We start from the raw sequence: 25,925 nt of genomic DNA, 5'->3' as shown, positions 1-25,925 counted from the left end.
GATCTGTCTATATTAGACCATCAGCGTTCCAGAGAGGTTGCTGTCCTCAGGAGGGCATTGTGGAAATGGAGAGGATATACTGATGAAACAGGAACCAGAGGAAATGATTCAGGGAAATGTTAATGCTGTTGTCGACAGGAGAGGATGACAGTAAGACGAAAAATAGACAGACAATTGTACAGAAGTACAGTGGTGGAAACCATATATACAGTCTAAGCAAAAATGTAACATAGCAACCAGTTTGTGCCAAAATACCAGTTGCTATACAGGCTGTAAGAAGTAAAGCATTCATTTGCTGGGTTACTACCTTTGTTAAGGTTACCCATGTTGTTCCAAACCCGTAAAAGTTTTGTTCATCTTCGCAACATTATTTAAGATATTTTGGATGAAATCTGGGAGGCTTGTAACTGTCCCATTGACTGCCAAGTAAATAACACCGTCAAGGTCCAGAAAGGTACAAAAGACATTGTTATAATAGTCAATCTGCCATCAGTGGTTCAACCATAACGTTATGAAGCAATGAGAATACTTTTTGTATTGAAAGCAAACCAAAAAAATTACTTTTCGGCACTGTAGCATCACCATAGCTCCACTTTGGAGAGTATCAGCTGAACGCAAATAGTGTACATGGTACTGTGTCAGCTGTATATTTATGCTTTGATGTGAACGAAAAAAGCACACCCTTGTGTTGCTGCTGCCACAGATGCATGTTCTACAAAATGAATGACGCCATGGTGCTGAGATGTTGAATAAAGTCATTTTTTTGTTTGCTTTCAGTCAGCATCTGTGTTGTTTTGAAAGAGCCACCTAAGCAACTTTCTTTTAATTGTGACGTCGTCCAGTTTGATTGGCCAATCAGAAGAGAGGCTCACGAATAGTAACTAGACGGGTCAAAATTGACCCAAATATATATTCTTAAGCACATCAACACCTAAAATAAAAATCCAAAAAGGTGTATGACATAGGACCTTTAAAGCTTCTCTCTTGTTGACAACATCTGGTCAATAGTCAACTAAAAGTACTCTGAAAATTACAATTTAGACAGAACACTGATAAAAAGTGAAATAGAAATAAAAGTAACACATTTGCCTTTTTTCATTTGCCTTGAGCAGCTGTGTAGAGCAGTGAGCCTCCACTCACAAAGATATGACTTCCCTTCCGCAACGCTCGCCAGCATTCACACAGTGATTTAGGAATGTGTGTGTTTGTGTGCGTGTGAAGGGTGAAAAGGAGATGCGCTGTAGCTACTGCAACTCCTACACTCAAAATTTATGGCTCTATCTCCACGTTTCTGCCACGAAGAGAGAGCGGTATAGATTACAAAAGCCCCTCTCGCTCACACATCCACCAGACACACAATTTTCACACATTTCACACATCTCTGTCCTCTGAACGCATCCGCCTTCAACACCAACGCAGAGAACTCTACAGCCTGTGTAGAAGCACACACACTTTAAGCTCTTTAACACCTTTCACAGAGGCTGATTCGCTCTAAAGGGATCTTGTATGCAGTAAATGCTTAAATCTGTCCTTACATTGGGCTTCAGCACTAACCAAAACGATCTGTGTTTTGACAGTTCAATGAGTGACTTCACTGGTGCACTCACCAGTGGAGAACAAACAAGGATGTTGTATAGATCCCTTTCTATTCAAGAAAAGAGACACTTTTAAATCCATTTGTTCTGGCTTTAAGATATGTTTGTATGAAGGACTCACCAGGTTCTTGAGGAGGGTGGAGAGCTCTTTGGTCAGAGTGGAGAACTTAACGAAGGCCGTGCCCAGATCTGGATTATCCCGACTGATGAAGTTACTTCCAAACTTATCCAAAGCCTGGGCATACGTCTCTTCATTTTGAATATGATCTGATAAAAGACCACAAATGAACACGAGCCAAACAAATGAACATCATGAATTTGAATACGAATCCTTGCTCAAGCCTATTGTAGATCCTTGCGCAAATGTATGGTAAATCAATGCATTTTATTTTACACTAGCATAAAAACTCTTTGGGTCGGGAGGATTCTTTCAACAAGGCTGCATTTATTTGATGAAAAAGACAGTAAAAAGATTTATACTGAAATACTACAGTTTTCTATTATAACGTATTTTAAAATGTAATTTATTGCTGTGATGCAAAGCAGAATGTTTAGCAACCGTTGCTCCAGTCTTCAGTGTCACAAGGTCCTTCGGAAATAATTCTAATATTCCAATTTGGTCTTATTATTATTAATGTTAAAAAAAAACGTGTTGCTTAATAATTTTGTGGAAACAATGGTCCATTTTTACTGGATTAATAAAAAAAAAAAAATAAAAAGTTAAAGTAACAATAATTATTAAAAAAACAAAAAATAAAAATAAAACATTGTAAGAACAAACACACACACACACACACACATATACATATATACATATACATATACATATATATATATATTGTGTCAGTTTTATATGTACATTGAACTGTGCATATGTATCCAATTGCCAATAAACAAACAAAAAAATTATTAATTAAAAAAAGACAAGAAAAAGAAATTAAATAAATTCCAACATAGAATTTGGTGTGTGGTGAGATATATTTATATATATATATATATATATATATATATATATATATATATATATATATATATATATATATATATATATATTATATATATTTTTTTTTTTTTTTTTTTTTTTAATAGAATGATATACGGAAAAACACACACACCTGAGCACATAATAAATCCATGCAGTGTAAAAAAGATTAGGCATGTGGGTGTTTGTGGGGGTGGATGAAACTAGCTGGTGTGGCGTCATCCAGAAACATGTTCATATGTTCATGCTAAATGTAATCTAGCCATTGGTTTAAACAATATTACAAGCAAATTCATCCGCAGTCACAAAAAAATACAGCACACCACCATATACAAGGCAATGCCTGTTAAATATTAGCGATTCCGAATTTAATAAATGTGTTTGTATTACAGCTTTAACAAAAACCACCATTTGCGTGTGTTGTTGTAAACATACCTTGACCAGAGTTATAAATAGCTTTGACTGACTTCTTGACCTTCTGCAATGACGTTCTGTCCTGATCCAAAGCCTGTGGACAAACAAATCAGAGATGGGTGTCACTGAAGATGTACAAATCGCGACAGTAAGAACATTTGATGCTAAATATTTATAAACCACAAACAATCGGTGCAATGCACAGAATTAGTCTATACTGACTCCAATTCTTTTAACCATTCAACTAAGGAACAGAATTACTCAAGTAAACAAAACATTTTCTACATTTTTGTAAAAATTCGATTTCATGTTGTGTCAGCGTGACCAGAAGGGACAGCAAACTGCAGAGCAACAGTTTGGTGAGATCTTGTTGAGCAAGTTATTGTGTTGTCAAACACATTTGCAGCCAGCTACACATCCTGTTTATTAGCGCTGACATTTAAAAGTATATTGTGTTAGAGCTGCAGTAATGCTACACAGGGTCAATATTTTGGTCATGCATTTTTATTTGGGCATGCAACATGTTTTCGCTGCTTTCTGCTTTATTTTCTTCTTAACAGACAGCGAACACAAATAAAAAATAATGCAAAAATCGGAATTTTAGTTTTATGCAAGCTAATCAGCACTCTCTCTCTCTCTCACACACACACAAACACATTTTCTACATGGGACTAAACAATGAGTTTCCAACACAGATGATACACGACAGAAGCTGTTATCAGTCAGTAAGCAGTGTGCCATGGGAGGCTACAATAACAGGAACATTTAACCCTTCATTCTTCACTGTAAGCTTTAAAAGTCTGTTCTTCATCCTCTAAACATCATACATATGTAGTCCTTTTAACGTAACAAAAGCCGCAATTTTTACATATTGCTATTGATACAGGAACATTTGCTTGCATATGAATTTATATTCCCTAAGCTAACTATGCAGTTTAATAGTTTTTCTTTTCAACAGCTTTTGCTAGTTGAATAGCTAACTGGCAGTAAAAACATGTGCTGCAAAGTATTTACATTTAAAAAAAATCCATTACATCGACCAATTTTCAGAATTAAGTAATGTATATGTATATAACCAGTACTGAAATTATAAATCTCCTGTCTCTTCTTTCCCTCTATCAAAATGATTGCATTGTAGTCCGAACCTGACTTGTTTTTCGTTTTCCAAAGTTTGTGTGTCTGTCTGTAATTCAGAAATGTAATTTTAGATTCTGATTCTTAAATATTTTGTATGGTACTGGTTTCGTATGGTAAAATGCGGCTCATATTCAGTGCTAGAAAATCAAATGTGCATCACGATTTTTAAAGGTAATACAGTATTTGCATCAGTATTTCATAAAATCATAACATTTACATGCATTTCTCTGAATTTAGGTCACTTGTGATGAAGCCCTTGAGTTCACAAAAATGAAGTATGGTATCAGTTCTGTTATTTGAATTGATGATTAAAATAGACTGCTGTACTGCAGTACTGATGAAGTATATCATCATATATATATATATATATATATATATATATATATATATATATATATATATATATATATATATATATATATATATCATAGATGAAGATATAATCTATACAAAATTCACTTTTTTAACCATACAAAATTAATATATTCAAGTAATATAGTTATCGATCCAGTTTTTAATACATAAAAATACATAATATTATTTCAAAATATTACAATTTTTACAGTATTTTTGATCAAATATATCTACGGTGAAGTCTTTGTGAGCATAAGCAAGAACTTAAAAAAAGTAACATAAATGGTTAAATATATATATATATATATATATATATATATATATATATATATATATATATATATATATATATAAAATTCTAAACATTTGTAAATTAAATTAATTTTATTAAAATATTCCATGATTAAAAGCAATTGTTGACGACTCAGTACCAGATTACAGTTAATTTAAATTTAAGAATATTCTGCTTCGATCATAGGGAAGATTCATTAATTGAAAGAACATTTTCAGCCATACCTAATACAAGTCACATCAAAGCATAATTATAATAATAAATGTACTTTGATTGATTGAGGACACACAATTCACTCAACAAAAGCATTATTAAACTGAAAATGTATTCGAATATAACCATGAATGAAAATTGGGCAATTAAATTAGTGACAGATGTTTGTTTATTAAGCGTAAAATACAGTATTCCCATCTCACAGTGGATGCAATTAAAACAATGTTGATGTCGTGCCACTGTAATAGCTTAGAGACACAACGCGAGACTGCACAAGCCCTGTTTAGATCTTCACCTCTCAGTGAAATCTGACAGCTCTCCACACTGAAGTGAAACACGGCCTGCTAGTTTTATTGTTTTCCAGTGGTGCAGAAAAAATTCCCTAGCAACACGGTAGTAGATGACAAAAAGAGATGCTTTGGTGTGTGTCTTCTTTTGTGAAAATTTACGTTTAACTTCCAAATGAATTCATCTACACAAACTTAAAGCATTTGAAAATGCACAGCAAAATACTAGAGAATAGTTCATTATCAATTATGAAGAGTAGGATTTTTGACAATGAGATTTTATCTTCTCGATCAATTGGCTAAAAAGTAAATTAGTAAATTAAAGTAAATATCAAGTACCAAGACTTACATCCACTGCTGTATGCATTTAATAAATACTGCTGCTGCACATATAACATATGAAATAACCTATGAATGACATGCGTGAATCACCCGTAGTAGATCTCTACAGGTGGAGCTGGGGAAGGGTGGAGGGAACCTGAAGTGTGCTACGATTGCTGCTACTGCACTTGCTGAGTATTTGAATGTAAAGCAGCAAGCTCATTGGCTGCTGATACAAAAAGAACCAAATGACATTTCTTGACTGATGAATGTTTGGTTGACCAAAGACTTAGGTTGTAGGAGGTCAAAGTCAAAGTGCACTGGCAAAGGCTGCTACATGTTTCCTGCTAACACTCTTATCCAGTCAACACAGAGCAAGCATTTCCTTCCTAACCCAAAAATAAGTGCAAAAACCAACCCAAGTTTGAAAACATACTGTTAAACACAATACATAAAACCAAAATGCCACCTACACCTATATTAAACATTTTATTCATGTTTGTTTTTCTTTTTTTATTATTAATAAATGACATATTCTTAATATTCCCCATTTAACGGTTATTAAAAATGGCTTTTTAAAATATTCTGTAAGTTATTAAACCTATTTTTTTATAATATTACCTAGTAATATTATATATTTGTGAAGTTTTATATTGGTTACATATCTTTTGTATTTTCCCCAGATCCAGTGTTTTAATACTGATCAACTAAATGCACTGCATTGTTACAAATTATCAATGTGCATTTTACTTTTTCAAAAATCCTGTGTCATGTTAATTTTTCTAGATTCAGTGTTTGTTACCATGGAAACAACAATCCATATTGCCCATATGTCTGATTGTACAGTACTACTAGAATTTTTTTTAATCTAAATTCTGTGACTTTCCACATTATACAGTCAATTCCATTTTTATGACTGGATTCCACGAGTCCATCTCAGAAATCATAGGGCCCTACCCTGGAAGTCCACCAAGTTTGCTTCAAAGCCTGCCCCACTCCACCCAGAGCAAATGTCCCTATACATATTTCACATCTCTTCCCGACAGTGGAAGCAATCCTTCCCCTTGACAGAAAAATGAAGGAAAAAAACAAATGTATTTAGCTTCTAAGGTCTCCGACACAGTGAATTATCACTTATTTTTTCCACTACTCCAGGAAACTAACAGCCATTTCAAAAGAACACAAGAAAAACTCTTTAAAGCCAAAGCCAAATCCTTGGAGTTGTGTGCATTATGGGCGTATTCAGCATAGTTTGGATTTTATGAAGAATCACTTGCGTTCCAGCCTGATACTTTCAGGCCTGATGCAGCTGTAAGCATACGCAAAAGAGAAAAGGAGGAGGAAGAGACAAAAGAACAGTTCTAAACGCAGCATGCATGACTAGCAACATCCTCTTTGTGCCCTAGACACACAACTCTAGAATTTTCCATGCATAATGGAAATATTTAACCTTTCGCTAAATCCACAAATCAGTCTAATTTCTCTTTTTCATCCATTGCATTTAGTTGTTTTAGACGTGACTCTTTCATCTATGACGCACAGTGGAGCAGCAGCGGTGACAGGCACAGAAGCTAGGTGCATCACAGCTGTTAATAAGGGGCTATATGGACCATCATCATTCAAAATCAGAACGCTTTATAATAATAATTGCGAATGCATTACGGCAGAATAGGACAAGAGAGAACCTGTAACCAAAATGGTGATGGCATGCTGATACTACAAAGCCACTAACCACATATCCTCTCCACATAACACCCCTCGAAACTCTTTTCGCATGCAGCTTTTCTTTTCAAAAGATATTAATTGAAATACTGATTTTGTGTGGATTATTTGTACATATACATACATATAAAAATGAATATACTTGAATGAATGAATGATGAAACAAATAAATGAATAAATATTAATAATAAAAAAAAAACATCATATGAAATCATACAAACATAAAAACCACACATAAAAAAAGATCAGTTTCCTCAGCTTCTGTGCTTAGAAAGCTAGAACAGCAAGCATGCAGAGTCTCTAGGGGCCAAATGAGTGAGCCTCTGAGGGAGCTTGCTAAACTAGGCTGCGCTGTGCTCGCTTTAAAGAGGAAGTTGGCACTTCTGGATTCTGTGGTGAAGCCTCAAGGCAAGCGACAACAGTCACCACTAGCGCCTCCACCCAGATGCTAAATCCAGCATGAGGCTGACACAGACGTGCCTCAGGCTGAACAACATCCTCCTACTATTCCTTCATACCGAGAGCCACGCTGATGCTAGAGGACACTGTTTACGCCCTGAGCATTACCAAGCCTGAAAATTATTTAACTCCATTGTCCAACCAAACATAATGCTAAGAAGCTATCTAGCCACAATAGATGGGCAGAGAGGGAAAAACAACTGTTAAATCATTTATTGACTGTGATTTGTTTTTCACCTTAATTAGTGCTGCAGTTGTCATACAATATTGAGCAGTACGATGCATGCTTTCATTTTAAAAACATGGAATGGCAAAGTCTCTGAATCGATGCTGTTGTTGTTGTTTACATTTTGGATTTACAGTTTAGGTCATTCAGTTTAAATAATAAATGAATAAAATTAATCAATCAATCAATCAATCAATCAGAGAGACAGAGTCTCCAATTTCAATAATCCCAGTGACAAATTATGGTCAATGATTGATGCTTTTGACATATAGGCCAGGTTTCATAGACAGGGCTTAAGCCATGATTAAGCCATGGTTAAATTAGGACATTTAAGTAATTTTTATAAACATGCCTTATAAAAAAAAAAGCATTACTGGTTTGCGTATTAAGACAAAACAACAGCACTTACATCTTTTAAAATCAGTCAGTGCAAGTTTCTTTTATTTGAAACAGCTCAGATTTACAATTTAGTCTAGGACTAGGCTTAAGCCTGGTCTCTGAAACCAGGGGATAAAAAAACAAGTTATTTATTTCCTACCTAAACAACATTTGGGGTTATTGACAATTCATCTGCTTGACTATTTTGAGTAAACCCATTCTTTTAAACTTGTATAACCATGTATATTTCAAAGGCAGTAATTTGCTCAGTGATAAAAAAAAGTATAATTAAACTGGCAAAAGGAATGGCTGATGAAAACTTAGAATGTTCTTATTGTGCTCAGCAGTTGTCAAATTAAATGTCAATTTTGATTGCCCTGGTGTGATCATCAGCAGTGTTTACATGTTCCTTTTTAGAATTTGACATGATGAAGACTATGATTTTTAAAGGAACACTCCAAAAAAGGCTTATTTTCCAAATCCCCTAGAGTTAAACAGTTGAGTTTTACCATTTTCAAATCTATGCAGCTGATGGTCTACCGGTAGCACTTTAGCTGCAGCTTAGCACAGATCATTGATTACACAAGACTGCTGAAAAATTATGAAAAAGTTGTGATTTTCTAGGAACTATACTCTCATTCCAGCATAATAATCAAGGAACTTTTGTTGAGTACCACGGGTGCCACCTGCACAATGATATTATGCAGAGCCTGAAAATAGTCTCCAGCATTGTGCCAGCTATATATCGATCAAAATGGTCTTATCTAATCAAAAACAGTGGAGTGTTCCCTTTAACATCATAGTCTTCATCATCTCCAATTCTAAAGAGGAACATGTAAACACTGCTGATGACAACACCAGGGAAATCAAAACTGACATTTAATTTGACACCTTCTGAGCGCAATAAGAACATTCCTAGGTTTTCATCAGTTGTTCCTTTTTCCAGTTTTATTTAGTCTTTGACTTCAGTCTTCAGTCACCAAATGCACTTACTCAAATCAGCATATCTGACTAGTAAACAACTAGATTCTGACGAAAAACTGAAGTGGATCTTGCACTCGTAAAATGTATTATTCAACATTGTGAGAGTCTGCAAAGACATGTAATCAAATGAAAAATGTTATTAGCCAACGGCTTCAATTCTTTAAGCTGTGAGTTGCATCTGGTTGGTGTAGTTTGACATGGGTCACAGACCATGCTCAAGAAAGAACCTCAAAGGCCAACCATGTGACCTTCTTTCCTTGCTAAGAAAGCCTGAATCCTGATTATGTTCCTTGTGGATAGACTTTCCATCTGCAGATCTGTCTGGCTCATGGGGTGGCAGTGATAATCAGACACACACAGACAAGCACACAGCTGTTTAGCTAACATCACTGCAGGATGTATGTCACACAAGTATTTAAACGTCAACCCCTACCGATATCTCAGCCTTGGCAACAGCAGTGTGGCATTTACTTCCTGATCTCTCTCTATCCACTAACCTCACGCTCTATCCTGGCCGTCTATAACAAACATTCTTCAGACACACAGACAAAAAAAAATGGTCATTTCTGGGTGAACAATTATTTTAAGTTCTAAATGAGCATGCGATGCAAAATCCCGCCTGAGCATTATATACATTAAGTAGATTGAGATAAACATGTCTGACTTTGTCTGTCTGTCACTTTAATGCACTAGAGAGGAATCTGAAGCTTACATGACTCTCATAGCTTTAACCTCTAACATGACATCTGGCATTTTCGCAGATGATAGCTTTATGGGATCGTGGATCTAATTTGAGTGCTAACAGAATGACAGAAAATGGGTAACTGTGGATGAGGAGACCTTTAGGAGGACCAATCTGTGGAGTAGCTATTTCTGAGCAAGCTGTTGAATCACCATCTGACGTGTATTTGCGCTGATGTCGAATCACCAGCCAGACTCAAGGTAGTCACTGAATCGTCTCCATTCAACACAACTGACAAACATCAGTTCAGTGAGACCTAGAGGAAAAACACCATGTTTCTCTCGATAATAATAATCTCTTGATTTTTTCCGATAACCACGATAAACTCAAAAGTATGAATTCATCAAACTGCAGTCCATAACATTTTTTTGGTTCCAAAATCAATTTTTGAGCAAGTATGTAACCAGTGTTTAAAACTATTCCCTTATTTTCATCAGGAAGCTTATGGTAATGCTTTCTGTTTTGGGTGGTACTGGTAGGAATTCACTGGAAATTTGAGCATGGTGCTGTGTCATGTGCTTATGTCTGTAACAATAAAGAAGTTGTCCCAGCTAGTTGAATATACTGCATGCGAGGATTCTGCAGGTAGGAGATCATTTATAGCCTTTTCTCAAAGCAGCTGGAATAATTAAAAATCATTTTGATGGCAGATTGCAATCCAAAGAGGTTTATGTGGTTCAGAATTGAATTATCTGGGGACTGTTGCTAAACGTTAATTCTTTATCATGGTGGAAATATGCCCTACACCAAGTCCAACCCTAAACCTACCCGATAGTGTTAACAAACGCAAAAGTTATATAAAAAATCATTTGTTGATGTGATCGTGTCATTTCAACTTCCTTTAACACAGATTTGAACTGTTTTGACGAACAGCAGTTACACGGGTTTTAACCCTTCCCTAAAAACCTACCGTCCATGAAAACCCCTCGATATGAAGCTTGATATGTGTGATGCTAATGTTCAAAAACATCGGTTTTCAAATATCCCAGAATACTAATATTCTTTTGAAGTCATAAGTCATGATATTCTTTAAGTAATTGCAAGTAATTCAAGTAATTGCATCACATATGAACACCAAAGTCAGTTTCTGCATATAAACAGAACACCAAATAGAAAATTGTGCTATTGAAACACACTTTAATGAGATCGGGTCATTCACTTTTACGCTTTTCAGAGGAAATAAGCAAGTTCACAACATATCGCTGTTACAATGGCTATCCTGATAAGTATTTAAGTAAACGCAGTCGATAACCGATAAGAAAACATTGGATGTGTGTCAGTATCGAGAGTAGCTTGACCAGTTTCCCTGGCTAATTTAAATTTTCTTTTCATTTAATTTATCTAGAGATGTTTTAAGTTTACACTTCAATGCAGTGAAGCACTTTAAGCACCAACACTTTTTCAGTAAGTTACCTTTTTTGTAGAATTGTGCTTCAAATAAAGAACTTCACGTTTACCAGATTGTTAGCTAATCGTTTACAAGTCAAGATTTCCTATATGGACAAAAAAAAACCAAGAAAAAAAAACTGCGGCGTTAAATGCGATGCAGTCGAAAATGTGGGTGCCCCTTAGGTGCACCAGTGCAACCAGTGCAAAAAGAGTCTAGAGCCCTGACCAGCCTGAAGAACACAACACAAGATGACTTGCAGCAGATCCAAATGTTGCAGCAGAAATCAAGAAATCGCACCCGGTGTGGTTTACTGTTGCTGCAGCACATCTGCTTCATGGTGTGACGTTGTGTACTGAGAGATGCTCTTCTACATACCTTAGTTGTAACAAGTAAGTTACTGTTTCCTTTCTATCAGCCCGAACCAGTCTGGCTATTCTCCTCTGACCTCTGGCATGAACAAAGTATTTTCTTCCACAAAACTGCTGCTAACTGGATATTTTCTATTTTTCTGGTATTTTCTCATTCTCTGTAAATGAGACAGCTATGTGTGAAAATAGCAGTAGTTTAGCAATTTTTTTAAATAGTGGCAGACATGATACAGCAGTCAATTTTTTAAATTTGCAGTCTAATTACAATGTCATATTAATTCAGCCAATATTTAATGTGACATCATCACTCTTATCTTTGTTGAGGGTTCCTCTGAGCATGTACTGATGATGAAGAACAAAATTCTGAGGCTTTTTTTTTCAGTCCTGTTTTTGCTAGGTGTTCACATCATTAGGGAATAGAAATTCCTGTAACATTGGCAAAATTAAGATGGGGAATTAGAAAAGTCTATATCATCAGCATTCTCATGGCATGTGGGAATGACTGAGAATGCATGCACTAAAATAAAGCACTTTAATGAATGCAGTACACTCAAGTCATCAATAATTCAGCCCTTCACATCTGTCTCCGTGGTCAGAACTGCAGTCATGTTAGGTAAGAGGCTGAAAATAGCACGCTAGCGTCTCGTCGCCAAAACGAGCGTGTGCCTCAAAAACAAATCCTGAGATACACACTGAAGTGGAGGAAAAGTGAGAGAAAATGATAGGGAAGAAATGGCTGTTCTTTAAATAATTCACTTCATTGACAGTGCGTCATGCACATGTAAACCGTACCCACTTTATTCTAGCCAAGCTGAAAAATAATGAGCACTTACAAGACACTAAAATAGCAATGCATTAAACATTCAGTCTGGAGATTCACCAGGAAGCCGAAGCAATCAAACATTAAACAACATTAAGGAGACTTGCAAATTTTGAGTAGATAAAAAATGCAGATCTTTGTCAGTTTAATATTCTAGACCATCATATTAGCTCTAGCGTGCAGACTAACAACTTTTAATCAAAGGCGCACTTAAAGAAAGAAACCTGATTAAGAACAATTTAGCAATATCTTCAAAACAGAAAACACAACATTAAAGTGACTTTGTAAGCAGTTTCTGTCTAATACACTGCTACTCCAAACTGAGTAGGTTTTTTTTTAATCAGTCCACCTACAAACAGCAAAGAAAGCATTACTTGACAATTATCAATAAACCTAGACCTAAAAGTAGCCCTAAACAGCTGAAGTAGAAATACAACGTTTCTGTATGTATTGGCGTTTAGGTTTGATGTTCATTTTTTCATATCAGATGAATGAGAGGTGGCATGTTGTACTACATTTACATAATCAAATGAGTTTTAAAAAAGATAACTGCCATAATGTCGCCATGTCTGCTTTGACATGCTATCTAGGTCTTTCTGGGACTTTCTCACAGCTGTACACCAAAATATGTCCACTTCCTATCAAAAAACAAAGACCATCTAACCTGTTATTACACAGTATTTTGTTTTCATCCTGCCTCCCATTTGCCAAATGTATTTTCGCATCAAACGTTATTCAAATTAATTATGCATAATAAGAAAAGGACGTAAATTAATAAAGTAAATACACTACCATTTAGAAGTTTAGGGTCATGAAAACACTTTAGGATTAAAGGACAGAAAGTGGTTTCCTATTAGACAACAATGGGTGACACTGTGTTTTAATCCAGGGAGTGGGATTCTTTCTTTCATCATTCACACACATGATAGAGGCTGTTGGCTTTCATCACAATGCGGCTCCGGCATGGCTGGAGGATTCAGTCCCATTCTGGAATGCTATGACGAGCATGTGGTGTGGGATGACACAGACATGAGGGAGTTGTTGAGTTGAGCGGTTGCCTGGGCAATAGAGAAGACCATCTGCGAGGCGGCTGACACAGACATACTGCGTCACTCCCAAACCATGGGCACACACGTACTTCAGCTCTGAACATTAGGCAAGTCTGATGTTAGAAAGATCCTTCTGACCTGACCGTATTATTAGTGTAGAATGGCGTCACATCAAATGAGATAAAGATTACGACAAGCAAAATTATTCTCAGAGAGGTTGTTCTTACTAAACAATCTGCTAAAGGAACAGTTAACAATTTAAATAAACAACACTTTCATCGCTACATTTTTACCTTAACTGAATGGTTACATAGATTATTTTTCATCCACTTTCGTTCATGCTAGTCATCGTTGCATTTACCAAAACCTACTTTTTTTCAGTTAACTTTTTCATCCCTTTTTCTAAAATGATTTTTGTTAATAATTATCTCTTTTAAAAATCTGTAACTTCTTTGCATATGAAATGAGTAAATCTGCTTTGAATGGACAGCATTTTAAAATGAAAACAATTCTCATCTAAACTGGTGTTTTTACTGCTTTTAGAAACATTCATGCAGATACAACCATTCAACATTGCGTACAGTATGTAGATTCCCTATTATTTAGATGGCGGACGCGTCTATATGTTTTGGAGCCACATATATGGGTACAACAATGAACATGATGTAACTGTGTATACAGTCGTCAAGGATACACAGAGAGAATTTGGGAAGCCATGCCATCATTTTCAAAAGTCTCCATTTTGCTCTACAATGCAACCCCAGAATTTTCAAACTAAAATAGGGTCTGTAGGGTCTTCAAAAGTCTGTTTTAGAGAACAGAGTACTGCAAAACGACAGGTGTAACCATAGCAAAAGCTATGCATTTTAAAATGATAACACACTAACGTACATGTAACCTGAAATATTCAAAAGCCCAATTTTTGGCCCATCATTCAATAATATTGATATAATATTAAAATAACCAACGCATTTACATACTGGACTGAAACACAAGGTAGCAGGCGGAAACAGACAATGTGCAAAAAGCTGGCAAAAATAATCAAACAAAAATCCTTTATGACATAAAAAAAAAAAAAAAAAAACGTAAAGGTTATTGGATTAAGATAAATATTTCCTGCTGTTTAAACCATAATGAATCAGCTGTCAAGCAATCAAGCAATTTCCAATGTACCATTGTACAAATGTCTTAACTTGTGAAAAGTGAGCACACTGTTTTTGCTCATATTTTGGATAAAGTGTTTGTTTTTATTGCATATCCTTTGTGCTACAGAATAGTGTTTTCATGATACCAAAACCTCAGAGTGCTCTAACAGATACACACTGGAGCATTTCAGCAGCCACCTGTCAGTAGGTACCATTTATTTGGCACTAATGGTCCTGCAGAAAGGCTGATATCATTATGCTTAAAAAAGTATCGACCTGGTAAAGAAGTACTGGTACATCTGACAACATTACTACGGACATAAATGACATCTCAAAAACTGTATTTTGAGGAGTGGCTGTTTCAACATTTAACAAATTTAACAAGCAATCATTTTGAAAATAATCCAGTAGCACTGTGCTAGAAAGTTTAGCACAGGCCACCACCGCTCGCATTTCTTTCATGAAAAATGTCAAATCTAGTGGCTGGAGCATTGAATGCCAAAACAAATAGATGAAATCATTTTTTAGAGGTCAGATAAAAGCAATAAAGTTTAAACAAATACGCCGTGCGCATTAAATAAGCAACCCGCATCGGTTGCTCTCAGCTTAGGGTGTGTAAAATCCCCCTCTCTCCGTCACACACATACCAGCAAACACACAGGGGTCTGTTTCTCTCCAGCATGTAGTATTGGCAGGGGCTGCGGACAGACCAGAACACAGCTGTGAAGTCTGGACCGCAGCCACGGAGCACTCATCACCGCCGCACCGCCTGCCACCCCGACGGACCTCCAGACCTGTGCGTCTGTAGGGGGTGTGTGAGGAATCCACAGGTTTTTTCGTGGCACATTGCCCTCTTGTTGTTAGTTTTGGAAGGCCACTGTTCACGTGAACATTTGTAGCTCTCGCATGCTGTGATTCTTGTGATGTGAAAAACATATAATTGCATAATCCACAAATAAAAATGTTATTTATATATGATGCATATGGAACAGTGTTTTCTTGGTGATTGCAGCCGGCAGGAAGCAGCATTTGTTAGTGCAGACACAAGGAAGGGCATTTTCCACCCTTTTCCAATGAGCTACTGTCATTGATGACAGACTACCTATTTCGAAGTGTACATTTACTATCATAAGGTGGCAGAAGCAGCACTATAGTGCAAAAAGAGTGACCAGTGTTTGGCAAGGTACTTTAAAAAAAAAAAAAAAAAAAAAAAAAAAAAGTAATTGGTTACTTCTCTCAAAAGTAAAAGTAACCAATCACCAGGAAAGGTAACTAAGTTAAATTACTTGGATACCTCCGACATTAAATGCTAAATGAAAAAATGTACATTACGCAGAATATGTAGTGTAATTTTTGTTTAAACATTGTACACTAATACAAAATTTAACAATGTATTTAACGTTTTAACGTATTTAACACTGAACATTTTTAACATTCTAGCAGACATTATACCAACAAAGCACAATTTAGTTTAAAATTAATAAGTTAGCAAACTATGGTCATTTTTGAGACTCCCTCTTCTTGAATTAGTCTTGCAAATAAAGGCAGCCTTGCTGAGCAAAAGGGATTTTTTTTTAAACATATTACAGGAAAATATTACAGATCCCAATTTAAACACTGTGTGTGAATGTTACAATAAATTTATTTACAGAGATTTTGTAATTAACATCATTATTATTGTCTTACTTTTTAATTTTATTTAACAGAACAGTAGTACTATTACAATACTAACAAGAAAAAATGTCGACAAAGCTTTTATTTGAACGGAAAACAACAGGAACTCCTCTGTGCTTCTTTTTGTTTACAGCAGCATATTTAAAAATTATTCTTACAACAAATTTGCTAAGATACGTATCACATTGTCACATGCCTCTCATGCAGGTTTCTCTCACGGTTTGGACTTTGAACCCTGGCACTGTGAGCTTACGCGGCGCTGTTTGAACAAAGGCGGTTCATTAGAAAACACAAAACAATTAAACATACTTCAGAATGTTAATTCATGTCGAGATTTTCATCATCATACAGTAGACTATTAACCAGCAACAACCACCCCTTTCTTTTCTCATGGAAGAAATGCAACGTTCTCTCGCTGTCAGTGCTTGTAATCATTTTAGCGTCTATTCTTTTCTTTTTATCATGTAAAAATGGATGATCGTGGATGGTATGATATGGCATACCACTATCCATCCTGTATACATAATGAAATCATCATATTATATACAAAGGAAGTAACTCAGAGGTCTTCTACCCACCAAAACAAACGTTCAATTTATATATATTACTACTGAACAGTGGAAGAATTGTTACATTTGATTACATTTTTAAATATTAATGGAATGGCCATGCCTTCAGTTGTTCATCAGAGTTTTTACACTATGTTTTAGCAGGGTTTTTATATTATAATAATAAACTCGTTTCTACAGAATTTTTAATTATTTAATTATTCATGTTTCAGAATTTCAATAAACTAGACACGCTTAAAATGTAATCACTAAAATGAAATGCAGAAACAATTAACTGCTTATTGCAGCTTTATGTTCATCACCACAAATTTACCATAATAACATTCACGTTCTGGCCTAGATGACACGCATTAAGCGTCCCGCGGCTTTTACAAGGGATGAGCGCGTGCCTTTAGAGCCAACATTTCAATGACCCGTGGAATTCTGTGGTTTTCTAATGTGGGCTCAAAGGTCAAACTACTGATTCACTGTTGGGGGATTTCATCCAGGCTGGTTTAATCGTAGTCTGTCAAGGCACAGCCATGATTGGAGCACAAGGCATAGGTCAAAGGGCAAGAAAGCGTGCAGTTGAGCCAAAATGAATGACTGTATTCAATATGATTAAACAAAAGGTCGAGAAAACCACTGCCCGTATAAAGACCCAAGTCTTTATTTTTGTCATTTTCGCAAGATAACTTAAAACATAGGCCATAACGTACAGCACAAATATATAAACTATTGTTATTTTTGTACTTAGACAAAATAGTTTACTAGTATTTTAAATTTAAAGATTAAAATGATACTAATTCCAATTTGATGCATCCTTGTTGATCAAAAGAACAGACCGTAATACCTTCCTAATACTTTAAAAGAGTTCTAACGGCACAAACAGACAAACAAGACGTTGTTTATCCCTGTCCTAACTGAATTATTATTGCAGGACTGCAGCTCTCATTGGGATTTTGTTTCAGATGAACACATTCAGGTCAGAACTCGGATGAACTCAAGAAAAACAAAACAACAAATATAAATCAACAACAGACACCGAATAACCTCTGCTGATCTGACTACATATTTCATTTATTACATTAACAAAAAGCGACAGAGGTCAATGCTCAAACATTCGTTCATTAAAATTATAACACCATTATTTAAGATAACAACCATTTAATTGGAATATTATAATGAACATTAAAAGCGTATTGCATCACAGGAAGCATGTGATGCAATACATACTGCAATAAAGAGAGTTACGCAAACAGGAAGGGGAAACACACTCGGAGTGTGTGTGCCAAATAATCAGACTCGTGACATCATCATGTACTACCAAGAAAGAATGCAGGTTTGCCACTGCATTATTTTAAGTGTGCCCTATATCGTCATCTTGCGTAGTGCCTCTTTTGTTAGAAAAGCTACAATAACAGCAGGCCAACAGACTGATTGGAGACACTATTATAAATAGACAGTCAAGTCTTATGAAAGCAAATGTGATGCAATGAAACAGAGGTTTAATCGGCCATGAAATTGTGATCTGACCTGAACTTGACATGGAACATTTAACGATAAAAACATAAAAGGTTGCAGAAAGAAACTCAGATTGTTTGTTGACCAGTCAATGGGTATCTAGTAGAAGTTACTCATCTAATGCAAGCTGATATACAGCATAAACAATATTGATAACAAAAACTAAACCTATTAAAAAAAAAAGTGTTCTTTTAAATAAACAATTTCAACGAAAATAAATACTAAATATTAGTTAAAACGAAATTACTTGGCAAAAAAAGTACTTGGCTGCTAACTGTTCTGTTAGAGCGCTACAATAATTATTACGTTTAATCAAAACACATATAAAGACTAAATTAAAATATTTAACAGAAATACAAAAGCTAAATTACTAAAAAAAATTAAACAAATTAAAATACAAAAATTGGGTAAATGGGGTCCAAACTAAGATGTTGACTTGCTCATTGACTTGACTTTCAATGTATGGAATGAAACGACTAATATATTCTTCAAAATATATTATTTTGTGTTTACAGAATAAAGAAAGTCATACAGGTTTGGTATTACTGGGTGAACTACTGGGTGAACATATCTCCTAAAATATGACTTTACAAGATTTTTAGAAGACCTTTATTGCATTACATTTTATGATAGTTTATAATTGCTTCGCTCTTCTGGGAAATAGACACTTAAAAGCGAATTAAAAAAAATGCTCCATCTTTCATTAGTGTGAGGGATTGGGTATCCTGTAATTAATCTGTCATCTAAATACAGAGGCTCTTCCAAGCTCATGGAAATTCATTTTTGTGTAATACTGCCAATTTAGAGGTTCCAAGTCCTACAATTGTATCTACTCTAAAATTCTATTCCCATGTCATCATACAGTGCGGAAGAGGCCTGGCTGGTGCAGTGGAGGTGCTGATAGTTCCCATGTGGGCCTGTTCCAACCCTCAGGTTACGACATTAAATATTCACTCTGTACCTCTGCATAATTTACCCTGTCAACACACAGGAGAATGACTCTGTTGAAAAAAAAAAGAAAAAAAAAAAAAAAAAAGAGACAGCTGTCCCTAGGAAGAGCGAGAGCACTTAGGAGTACTGTCAGTTGAAAAAGCCACCGTAAAAGTGCTGAAATGAAGTTTTGCCACAGCTATGCACAACACGACATCGCAAATTCTCAGTTCAATGAGATACGTGAGAAAAAAAAGAAAGTGAGGAAGTTAGAGGAAAAAAAATTACTGAAACACTCCTACATAAATAACATTTTCTGTCTCAGTGGCTGACACAGTACCAAAATGTTTTTTTCATTAAAATCATAGAAATATAATAATTCAATAGTTTCAGACCACTGAAAACACAAGGCACAAACCTCATTTTGCTAAAAGTGAACCCATTTTAACATAGTCTGTTATATTGATTGATTGGTTAGTTCATTAATTGATTGAATAATTGATTAATTTTGACTTGATTGATTAAAGAAACACTTTTTTTGGAAACAGTCTCGTTCTCCAACTTCCCCAGAGTTAATAAGTTGAGTTTTACCGTTTTTAAAACCATTCAGCTGATCTCTGGGACTGGTGATAGCACTTTAGCATAGCTTAGCGCGGACCATTGAATCCAATTAGACCAGTAGCATTGCATTCAAAAATGACCAAAGAGTTTCAATATTTTTCCTATTTAAAACTTGACTCTTCTGTAGTTATATTGTGTACCAAGACCAGCGGAAAAAGTTGCGATTTTCTAGGCCGATATGATTAGGAACTATACTCCTATTCTGGCGTATTAATCAAAGTATCTTGGTATCAGGGTAAAAACAAGAACGTCATTAAACAAAAAACATGGAGAGCATTTTTTAAATTATTAACAAATGTGCTCGCTGTGTTCATGCTGGTTTCATATTGTCTTAAAAATGTTTTTAAGAAAAATAATGACACGAAAAATGTTAAATAGTCTAACAAGAAGTCATTTTTCAAACAATTTGATGTGAGTACATTATAATATATATTTAAAATACTACATATCTAAAGATTTTATTTATGTTTTTATAATAAGTTTTAATAAGCTGAAAATATATTAAAATGTCTTTAATTTACATGAACATAATACATGAAATAAATGAAACAAACTCAATATAGAATTATGTATTAGTCACTGTACGTATTAACAGCATTAAATAAATGTATTCGAGTAAAATAATAGATTCAATCCAATAGATCTTGTTCTAGAATAGATCCAGATCCACAAAGCCACATTCATAATTTTTTCCTTGTTGTCCACAACCATCAGAACAGACCTTAAACATTACCAATGAACTCTCAAACTAACTCTTTACTCTCAAACAAAGTTGATACATGAATAAAAAAAGAGGAAGCATAAACCTCACACTGCATTTTTTAGCCATAAGCTACCTGAAGACAACCGCAATGCTCAGTGATGAGTTCCTTCTGTAAATGAATTCTAAATAGCAACATTTTCCTGTCATCCCCTTTACAGGTTCAGCTTCACAATTTCACATGAAAGCTGGAATTCTATTGGGTCTTCACAGGGTCAGAGGCCATAAATTAAGCCACAATGCACTAACATCCGCTGGGTTTAAACAAGAGCTAACGTTACGCTACACAAAGTTACAATGGCCCCAAAAGAACACATTTCATTTTAAGTTGTGTCGAGAATGAATTCGTCAAATGGGCTAATTCCCGGAGGACTGGCTTATTGTTTGAGACAGAAACACGTCACGCCTTGCCGCAGCTTTTCTTACAGGCAGAAAAGAGAATGTCATGTGATCTCGGCCTTCCACACTCAAATTCCGGGGCAGCTATAGTCACCACCGCCCCGTGCACATGGCGGCCCCCCGAATCCAACAGATGGTTTTCGTTTAGGCCGTGGCCCACAGAGTTAGGAGGCAACCAGCCAGAGAGGTGATTCATGAAGTGGACTTTTCCTCGTTATAATTAAAAAAAAAAACATGCAGCTTGTGGCATGGGTAAACAAAACTGATGCTCTGAGAGCAGGCAAGACCATACTATAGAGAAAAATGTGCTTTTTACGAATGTCAGTGTTTTTTGCAAACACAGAGCTGTGGTATGACAGGACAACTGTGTGGATGTGAACTCTAATGTGATCCATTACATGACTGCATGACATCACTGTGAAAGCAGTGAACATCTTGTAAGAGAGAACTTGGTGTATGAGGCAAGAGCAAATTGAAACAGTGCTTGGGACATGATAATGGGGCAAAAATGACCTAAATGACAGTTCAGTGGGAATGTAATACAACCCAAATGGTTTCGAGCAACAGTAAGAGGCAGTAAGAGGCCACCATCACTAAAAGTTGAGTTGCGAGGAAAAAAAAATATCAATAATTGTACTGTACTGCTATACCAGCTCTCAAATATCTCCCTCAACCCTTGCGGACCTCCTCCTTACAGCCACACTTTAAAGAGCTAATGTTAAACTGTTTTTGATGACAAATGGTTCAAACAATAATTTGACTAATATTCACACTTTTGGTTTTATATTTGGTGGGTCTCTAATATCAATATCATCTCTTGATTTAAAAAACACCGAAACAACGGGGTGCACAAGTACTGTAATATTTCTACTAATATGTCAACTAATATATCGCATTTAGATTTATTTGTATTTATAGAAGCATCTCTGTAAAAATAATTAGTTGAGCTACCTTAAATAAGGCAAATTGATGCAGTAAAGACTTTTGAGTTTCAGTAAAGATTCTTTTTAGCCAATGTAAATTTGTTTGCTCATACAATGCTAAATGCTATGAGTGCTAATGTGTCTCATCAACTGCAAAAACAATCCTTCATTGTCTTTCTTAATTTCACTTCATTTCACATTTCACTTTCCTTCATTTCAGTTATCAAGTTGTATTATTAATATGTATACGTAAAAACAATAACTAAAAAGAATATACATATCCATATAATTGGGTATGCATATAGCGTTAAGTGTATTTCTGTTTAATTTCATGTCAAATTTGGTCGAATCGTACTATTATTAGTAGTATTTTTATATTTGTTTTGCCAAACTAATTGCAGTGTTGCAATTAAAACAAAACCTGATACATAGCAGCATAACATAATCTTGCCTCCCTCGCTGATGTGCTTGGTCTCTTGAGGAACAACACAAAAGAAAATTGTTTATTATACTGTCGCCTATATACTGTATATGCCGCATGTTGTAAATGCCAAATGCAAAAACAACTGTAACAAATGATTTAGCTTTTGTTCTCTAAAAAGGAAGTAAATGCCTAGTTCATTTAAAAAAAAAACTAAACAAAAAAAAAACAATGTTGATTGCAATGGTGCTATACACCATATGGTAATGTTAATAGAATGGAAAAAGCATATGCACTGGCCAAACACTTGTTCTTCTGTTCACTTACATATGCGAAGGAAGCTAAATAGCGTGCTTCAGTCTTGGGGGTGAATCCGTATTCAGAAAGGCAAGGAAAATGCAATTAACAATTGCTAATGGTTACCTGTTACATTACAATACCGAGACTTCCTGAAAAGCTTCTTTGCACCAATTTGTATGGTGAAAAGTGTTATGAAAATATACACAAAAAATCTAATTTAATTGATTTTCTTAGGGCAGCTAATAACTTGAATAATATAAATACAACTACTTGAAGAGTAGAGAACAATTGAATAACTATATAATAAGTATAAACTAAAAACGAACGACCATGTGACCAGACATTATTGTAACAAATATCAGCTGATTCCCTTAAATAGCATTGCGTGTAAGAGGGTTTTCACGTATAAATACTAAAATAAACGTTGTTTTTGATTAAAGGTTAATGAAAAGAAATGACTCTCTAATGTTATCCATTCGGACATCAAGGCCTAACCAGCACTTTTCACATTAGCTACAGATGTGGTGCGCTAACGTCTGCCAGCACTGCAGAGTGTGAAGCAGATGTCAGTAGGTTAACCATTAGTTTGTACTAAAATTAACCGTTGTGAATATTTTTCCATTCACGTTGACCGGACAAATCGGGCCACGTTTCGCATTTCAGCAAACAGAGACAAAACATCCTGGCGAGTGATGAAGTAAAGACGTGAACTTCAATCCACTCTCGTTGGCTATTGAATTTCATGTTCACTTTACTGTGGCGATCTAGCAGTAAACACAGGAAATGCAGTTTGTACGATAATCTAATGCAATTGTTGTGTTTTGCCGTAACCTTCTGACACATGATAGGACAAGACAAAGACGGCGTGAAGCTGCGAGGCCTCCCTTAGTGCAGGACTGTCTGTGTCGATTAGTTTCCAGCCACTTTGCACCCCCAATGTGAGCCGAACGTCATGTGACCTGACTGAGTGTGCATGTGTTTACATCCCATAAAGAGGCCATGAGTCATTGAACTGCTAGCTGAAACCATTCAATCTGTCTGGCTGAAACCATTAGGACACTGAGTATAACGTTACATCAAGATGCATCTAGTGCATTGCCGGCCCTATCTGGACAAGGAACGAATCTTTGATTGCCAGATCTTGCCTACATCCTCCTCCACACTCCCACTCTCTCCTCCTCCTCTCAGATTCTGTTTGCTACATTCACACTGCAGCTAAAATCAGATGTCACTCCTTTTGAGTGGTATTCCCATTCCGACATGTACACATTTTGTGTACATGTGGGAAACATGGTATAACATGGTGCGCACGGTGTTAGGTCTTCTCGCATATTAGGGAACACAGCTAACTGGTGTTTTATCCACCAGTCTCCGACAGTCTCTTTCAATCTAGCCGGCAAGCATTTGTTTTTCCATTTCTGTTGTTTTCTCACTCAAGCCTGCAGTAGGTCAGCTCTGGCTCTGGGTTTTGATGTCGCTGAACAGCTCACTGCCGTGAGGACTTTGTGTTACGTAACAGAGCAAAGCATCAGACCAAGCTGGAAGCTTTCAGCACAGCATCCCTCCTTCTTTGCGTCTGTAACGGTTTCCAAATGCATTTGACACACAATTGCCTCAATGAATGCAAAGACAAAAATGTATATGCAAGATAAACTAACTTTGATGTTGACATTAATAAATATATGACAGATTTGGCCTGACAGTGTTTGACTTATACAGAAAAATGAGGATTCAAACATTTCCACACAATATCATTGCTTGTTTAGAGCCTTATCCCATGTAATCTAAATATACCTTTTTAGCACTTAACATTTAGGCTACCATTGCCTACTGTTGCCATGCATATTCAATTGCCATTGTTATTGAAAATGACCATCTCAGCTTACTTTAAAAGGGAAGTGGTGCTTAAAAGTGATATTTCATCACTCTATGTTCAAATCATTGCAAGAACAGCTTCCTGTCATCCACATACGAGCAGAAGTGGTACAATTGTGTGGTGCAAAATGTTATAAAGATGCTTATATTGTGATATGTTTTTGACACTAATCTCTTAAAACCCACACACATGATCAGGTTTGGATATGCTTTTTGCCATTCCAGTAATTCACTGTAAGCAAAATGAGACCATCCCTTGGGGAGTAGCTCCTGAACCTCGACAAAACCCTGTGCCAATGTGCATTTAAAGGTGATACATGCACAGCACAAGTGCATGCTCTCAGGGGCATTTTACCATGAATCCATCTTAGCCATTTTATAAATCGGTTGTTATGAATCACAAAAACATCCATATCATCCAAGAGATGACTCTCAATGCTGGCGTAGACTTTCAACGGTTGTACACCCAATGAATCATCAGTAGAATCAGAAGCCAGACCAGCTGGCTGAACAAAACTGCAGCCCACACTACAGACTGTTGCTCACTGCCTAAAGAGATGCAACATACCAGTGCACCGAAAAAAGAAAGAAATTGCAGGATAGCCATGTAAACAAATATGTATATTAAATATAAAAGGAGTAGCACCAAAATAAAATGCACTAAACAGGCCCCATAGTGATACAAAGTATTAGATGCAATGTAAACCGGTGCAATGCAATGATGCAAAGCAAAACTGTAAAAAGATAATTTTGCTCAAATATATGATACCAAAGTTACCAAATCCAACTAATTGATGTAATCATATGCCCAATATAGATCCCAATACACTAATGCAATGTGCTACTGTAAAATGATGCAAGTGACAAATGCAAGAAGATGCAATGAACAGATGCAATGGACAAATGTAAACAGATGCAATGGACAAATGTAAACATTCAATGGCCATCTGTAAACAGATGTAATAAACGAATACAATACAGTAATAACAATAGAGGCTAAGTACTTTACTCGTGCGAGGTGCAATGTATTTATGCAATGAACCACTGTAAACATGCATTAACGCAATATATT

General features: G+C 35.8%; 1 protein-coding gene across 1 annotated transcript in view; it reads right to left on the bottom strand.

Annotated features, from left to right (window-relative positions):
• Positions 1-25,925, bottom strand: part of asap1b (ArfGAP with SH3 domain, ankyrin repeat and PH domain 1b) — a 53,979-nt gene that overhangs the window by 25,631 nt on the left and 2,423 nt on the right. Inside the window, 2 exon segments of the mRNA XM_043225954.1 lie at positions 1,717-1,862; positions 3,013-3,085. Of these exon segments, the coding sequence (XP_043081889.1) occupies positions 1,717-1,862; positions 3,013-3,085 (219 nt within the window).

Source organism: Puntigrus tetrazona, chromosome 24 (assembly GCF_018831695.1).
Source record: "Puntigrus tetrazona isolate hp1 chromosome 24, ASM1883169v1, whole genome shotgun sequence".
Lineage (NCBI taxonomy): Eukaryota > Metazoa > Chordata > Actinopteri > Cypriniformes > Cyprinidae > Puntigrus > Puntigrus tetrazona.
The sequence above is the reverse complement of the archived record's forward strand: the minus strand, read 5'-3'. Positions and strand labels throughout refer to the sequence as shown.